This window comes from Hordeum vulgare, chromosome 2H (genome assembly GCF_904849725.1).
Source record: "Hordeum vulgare subsp. vulgare chromosome 2H, MorexV3_pseudomolecules_assembly, whole genome shotgun sequence".
Lineage (NCBI taxonomy): Eukaryota > Viridiplantae > Streptophyta > Magnoliopsida > Poales > Poaceae > Hordeum > Hordeum vulgare.
The window spans coordinates 537,507,953-537,514,569 of record NC_058519.1 but is presented as its reverse complement, the minus strand read 5'-3'; the positions used below and the strand labels follow the sequence as shown (position 1 = coordinate 537,514,569).

The 6,617-nt window shown below is 46.5% G+C and overlaps 1 protein-coding gene across 1 annotated transcript; it reads left to right on the top strand.

Moving 5' to 3' along the window:
* The first annotated feature begins 2,207 nt into the window (after positions 1 to 2,207).
* Positions 2,208 to 5,418, top strand: LOC123430455. Its single transcript, XM_045114327.1, has one exon. It carries the CDS (start codon positions 2,297 to 2,299, stop codon positions 5,039 to 5,041), a length of 2,745 nt encoding a protein of 914 aa, XP_044970262.1. The 5' UTR covers positions 2,208 to 2,296; the 3' UTR covers positions 5,042 to 5,418.
* Positions 5,419 to 6,617: the final 1,199 nt, after the last annotated feature.

Below are 6,617 nucleotides of genomic sequence, written 5' to 3'. Positions count from 1 at the left end.
GAAGGGCTTCTTTCCCTTCTTCTTGAAGTCGGTATTCTGTTGGACAGAATTCTTTCCCTTGGGCTTGTGGGAATTGAGGTTCCTCTGATGTACCATATTGGCAGCAGAAGAGCTTTCCATCGCTTTTCCATTGGAGTCATTTGCTCTCGAGTTCTGCTCAACACTCAGATGGCCGATGATGTCCTCTACTAAGAACTCACGCCTCTGATGTTTCAGAGTAGTAGCAAAGTTCCTCCAGGAATTAGGGAGCTTAGCAATTATACAACCCGCGACAAACTTGCCCGGCAAATTGCACTTAAGAACCTCAAGTTCTTTAGCTATGCATATTATCTCATGAGCTTGTTCCAATACAAAACGGTTGTCAACCATCTTGTAATCGTGGAACTGCTCCATAACATACATCTCACTCCCAGCATCGGTGGCCCCGAATTTAGATTCGAGCGCCTCCCACAAGTCCTTGGCAACATGCATATGTAAATATGCATCAACCAGCTTATCTCCGATCACGCTAATGACTGCTCCAAGGAATAGGACGGTGGCCTCCTTAAACATCTTCTCCTGTTCAAGAGTGATAGTTTTCGTAGGAGTGACACCGGCTACCCAGAACACGTTCATAGCCGTGAGCCATAAGGTGGTTCTCGTTTGCCAACGCTTGAAAAAGGTACTGGTAAACTTATCCGGTTTCAGTGCAGCAGCAAAACCATTACTCGAAAAATTCCTACACAAATTAGGTTTTTGGATTGTTGAGGAAATAGGCAATTTTCTGAGTAGATTAATCCATGAAATAATTACGAACATGGCATTGAGTAGGTTCATGACATACTGATCACGGAGTATACTAGCAAGTACTACGCATATAGCAGAAACATCTACGCATATAGGCAGTATTACTAGTGCATACAGAAACAGGGGAGAGATAAACATATCATACCCTCCGATCGGCCAATTGGTCATAGCAGCAGTGGTGGCGGCGGCAGTATCCTCTGTCGCCTTCTTCTCGGCTTCGGCCTTCTCGCGGACGAGACGGTCAGCTTCGCTTGGTGAAGACATGGCGATGACGAGGACGACGCGGACGTAGACGAAGCAGACGGACGGAGGCGAGCAGTCGCGTGATCGCTCCCCAAAAACCTAATCGCCCCTCTCCCGTACAGGAACCGGAGAGGCGAGGTTTCGGAGGCCTGCTCTCCCGTCGACCGTGTACGTGGTAAACGGGACGGAGTCGCCGGCGGCAGCAGGAGCAAAAGGAACGAACGCGTGAGGCAGATGTGATCTGGTTCTCGTATCGGCTAGGGTAGGCGATAGCCTGCTTATAAAGACGGCTGGGTGGAGAGACGTGGGCCGAACCCACGTCCGAGTCGGTAACAGCCCACGATCCGACGTCTTGGATCGTGCCGTGTCCGTTACGTATTCTCCGTTCCTGACCGGCAAAAATAAGCGCGTATATATGAGCTTGGCTCATTCACGCAACCCGCGCCGCGTCGGGACGGGGCGGGCGGCGGAGGAGGAGTGCGCGAGGGCACCTTCTCTTCTCACTCTCCAATAGCATGTGGAAGAGAGACCCTTATACAGGGGTCCAACTTCTCCTCCACTAGCGGGGTGGGACTAAACTTCCCACCACCTTGTCATGCCACCACCTACATGGGCCCTTGGAGATTTTTCTGAAATTTGTCTTATGGGCCTAAGGCCCATCTCCAATTTCAACATAATTGTCCTTAATTTGCCTTTTTTGGCACATTACCTTGAAACCAATACTTTAGTCAACCTGTCAAAGGGTTCTTCCTCAAAAGATAAAGGAGAATGTTTCAAGGATAATAAAAGAACAGAGAAAGATACAAAGAAGAATAGCAAGAGACACGTAACCAGAATCCACCAGAAAACCAAGTGGTGACTAACCTCCGGTGATTTGGAGAATTTAGGTGGAAACTGAACCCTGCTGGTAGGGAGTGATTTCTGATCAGTTGGGCACATATATCTAGAAACTAACCTGCCACATGTTTAGCCTGTTGGCTTAAACAGATAATGTAACATATGCATTACATTTTGAGTGCTAATGGTTTTCCGTGTTGGTAACAATAGCTGAAAAATATTACTTCCTTTTAAAAAAATTAATTTTTTTAGGGTGGCAAGAAAGTGACAGTTGTTTTTTTGTTGCTTGTTTATATAGGGCTTCTGTTTTAGAGTCTACACATGAAATTTCTTAATCATAATTCTGTGTTTTGCAGGTTGACAAGTTACTTTTTTGGTCTACTGTTTGTCCTTTGTTATCTGGAAGTAGTATATCTCACTTCATACTACTATGAATCTCCATACTGAGTGCCAACAACAACAACTGTGTGGCTCAAACTCTGCAAGGCCACAAACATTTTGGACCATCTGTCCAACTTGTGGCACCAAATATCAGTACCACCATGCAATCTTGATGAAATTTGTCCGCTGCCAGAATTGCTCGAAGCCCTTTATAGCACATGTTTCAACTGAGCAACCTGCTCCTTCTGGTCCAGATCAACAGTTTGCTGGTGTGTGGAAAAATGCTGGAGTATTTTTAGAAACTAGATCGCTTCAGAAGTTCGAACCTGGGCAGGTCTGGGCTCTGTACAGTGACAAAGTTAAGTGTCCCAACTGCTATGCCTTGATACAGAACATTGATCTCAAGAACAATAAAGTGCATGCAAGATGGCTGGAAGTTTGTCCTGATGGGGAGGTGGAGAAAAGATTGGTAGAAGATCGAACTGTCGGGTGTGGAACCTACAGGGTTTCCACCACCCGCGGCATTATGATTTACACCGACACGAAACAGTTTTCTCATCCTGTACATGCCATATTCACTGGTAGGAGGAACTCTTATGAAATATATCCTAGGAAAGGTGAAGTTTGGACCCTTCTCAAGGGATGGGATATTTGTTGGAGTTCAGATGCCCACGACCAAAAGAACTACAAGTATGAAGTTGTTCAGGTCCTCTCTGATTTCACGACAGGCACCAGCATCTCTGTCATTCCGCTTGTAAAGATAAAAGTCTTTATTAGCTTATTTATGCAGTCTAAAGAGGCCACTCCATACCTGATACCTCAGGAGGACACAGTATGGTTCTCACATTGCGTTCCGTATCGTCTGATGAGTGGAGCTGAAAGCGAAGGCATTCCAGAAGGATCTTTGGAGCTTGACCCTACAGCACTTCCCCTTAACTTGGAAGAAGCTCTTGCCTGTGTTGTTCCAGAAAAGAACAGTTCACCGAAAGGCCCGGGGTTTGATGCCAAGTATGCTGGCTCGTCTAGTGGGAATAATTCTGACATGGGATCCATGAGGGTTGTGGAGAAGGAACATGTTGCATGCACGAATGCAGGGATCTTTACAGAGACACAAACGGTTGAGAACATACAACATGACACTCCATTTTCTGTAGGAGGTACAGATGTTGATGAGCTATCTGATCATATTGTCCAAGCGAAAGTATTATGTCCTGAATTTTTTGACTTTGACCAACTTAGAGGTGTAAATCAGTTTAGAGTGAACCAGGTCTGGGCTGTCTATGATAGTCGAAGCGGTATGCCAAGATCTTATGCTCGAATTACAAAGGTAAAGAGGGCCCCCAAGTTTACGGTACACTTTGTTTGGCTGGAGTTTGATCCCAGAAATAAAGAGGAGCTGGCTTGGTCTTGTGGGGAACTGCCTGTTGCTTGTGGACAATTTAGGCGTGGAAGGTCGGAAACAGCTCAAGAAACTTGCATGTTCTCTCATACTATTTCCTGTCAGAAAATCAAGATGAGAAACTCTTATGATATATATCCTAGGAAAGGTGAAGTTTGGGCCCTTTTTAAGGGATGGGACATCGGTTGGAGTTCAGATGCTGTCAACCACACAAACTATGAGTATGAAGTTGTTCAAGTTGTCTCTGATTTCACAACAGGAACTAGCATCATCGTCATGCCGCTTGTAAAAATAAAAGGTTTCGTCAGCTTATTTATGCAATCAAGAGAGGAAAGTGCGTACCAGATACCGCGGGATAATACACTGAGGTTTTCACATTGTGTCCCTCACCATCTGATTTGTGGAACTGAAAGAGAAGGCATTCCACAAGGAAGTCTTGAACTCGATCCTGCAGCACTTCCCCTTCATTTGGAAGAGGCCTTTCCTTCTGTTGTCCCAGAAAAATGTCGGGCCAAATGCCAGGAGTTTGATGCCAAATGTCGTGGTTCATCGAGTGGAGATCACTTTGGCAAGGGATCCATTATGGCTGGAGAGAAGCAAGATGCGACATGCATGAACACATGGATGTTTGCAAAGATGCCAAAAGAAGAGAAGAGAGAGCATAAAACCACACATGTCGGTGAGGAATCTGATGGCATTGTCCGAGCAGCATACGAATGTCCCAATTCAGAGTTCTATGAATTTTCAGAAACAAGACTGCTTCACAAGTTCGAACCTGGGCAGATCTGGGCCATCTACAGCGACATCGGTAAGTTCCCCAATTACCATGCCTTCATAGAGAATGTTGATCTCAAGAACAACAAAGTACAAGCAAGATGGCTTGATGTGTGTCCCCAGGGAGAGGAGGAGAGAAGACTGGTGACAGAAGATCGGACTGTGGGCTGCGGAACCTTCAAGGTTTCCACTGTGCAGGCTCTTATGACCTACACCGGTGCAGAAATAGCAGAAAGTTTTTCTCATCTTGTGCTTGCTAGACCAACTGGCAGGAGAAGCGAATATGAAATCACCCCTCGCCTTGGCGAGGTTTGGGCCGTTTACAAGGGCTGGAAGGCTGGATGGACCGCACACGATTTTAGTAGCTGTGACTATGAACTGGTGGAGGTATTCTACCATACAAATTCGTCCATGCGGGTTCGGCTGTTGAGAAAGGTTGATGGTTACAGGGCAGTGTTTACAAGGGACACAACTGTGGAGACGATAGGTAAGGATGAGTACCTGAAGTTCTCTCACCAGATCCCTTTCTTCCATCTGACAAATGAACGAGGAGGCAAGCTTCGGGGCTGTTTGGAGCTCGATCCTTATTCCGTGTCAGAGGAGTTTCTCCTAACTGATTGACCTTGTTCATGCATGGTGAATCTCTTGGAAGTCTTTTTTCTGATGGAATTACAAGACAAATGTTCTGCGGAAGTTGGTCACACTCACACGGTCACACCATAGTTTTAGGCTGCCTGGAGTTCTCCATGTACCACTGATGTTATTTTATTTTATTTTTACGCGTCAACGGCGGGCTTACGACTGCCTGAACCTTTTATTATACAAAAAAGATAGTACAACAAGTGAAACCAGAATATTACGAGGGTTACAAGTAGGGGATTACAGGGGAAATGGCTACAATCTCTCGGCTAAATGGAACATCATTGTACTCCAATCGCCGAGCATAGTTTTGTTTGTAGCTTTGTTACATCTATGAGACCAAAGCCTTAGATCCTCCGCCGTGGCACTAGTGGTAGCATGAAGGTCGAGGTGGATGTTGCTGAAGACCTTAGCATTTCGTCATTTCCAAATATTCCATAGAAGAGCCAGCAGAACCGTGGAGCGGGTTTTGTTGTTGAATTCGCCGTTCCATGCGTGCAGAATCCCCTCTGGAGTAGTGTGACGGACACTTTCCAAGTCTTCCCAAAGCAGAGCAAGCTCACCGCATGCGAAGAGAAGATGGGTGATTGTTTCGCTTTGGTCACAGAAGGGGCAGGCAGCAGAAGTAGTAATGCCCTGTCAGAACCGCCTCTCATTTGTGTACAACCTATCCTTATTGGCAAGCCATAAGAATAGTCTGCACTTATTGGGAGCATAGTTCCTCCAGATGGCAGGTCTAGGCTATCGGTTGGCCGCGCCTTCCACAACGCATTGTATGCTAGTTTAGAGGTAAGTTGTTTCCTAGACTCCCTTGTTGTCCTCCTGTCAGCAGCCTGCAAATTCACGTTAACCGAGGCCAGAACACTGCGAAGTTGAGATAGTTCACATTCTGCCGCATGGGATAGTCGCGGGGCCAGGTCCAGGTGAAGATCGAACGAAGCCATAACATGAGCCACAGAGGCGTCAATTCTGTTGGAGTGGGAGAACAAAGCCGGGAAATTTTGAGCCATTGTCCGGTTGGTGTGAGGAAGCCAAAGGTCAAGCCAAAAGGATGTAGTTTTTCCGTTGCCCAATTGAACTATGGTTATTGAGCGGAAAAAACCCAACCCTTTCATGATATCGCGCCAGATATGGGTATGCTGCCCGTCAGTCGTACCCACATCATGGTTGGTTGACCAACCATATTTGGTTACCAGGTAGGGTTGCTCCCTGTTGTAGGTAACATCGTGAAGTTTAGAGATGTGTTTGATAAGAAGGCAAAGGTTCATTTGAGAGAGAGAAAAGAACGTGAGACCCCCATTGATGAATGGGGCGCAAACCATGGCCCAAGCCACCTTGCAACTTCCCCTGGTGGCAGTGTCCTGCCCCGTCAAGAAGAATGCCCTACATCGCTTCTCGATTTCGAGGATGGTACCCGAAGGGAGAAGAAGAACACTCATGGCATAAATAGGGAGGGCACGGAGGACCGAACGAACAAGGATTGCTCTTCCGGCCAAAGACAGAAGCAGTCCCCGCCATCCGGCCAGATGTTTGTCAATCTTGTCAATGATGAAGAAAA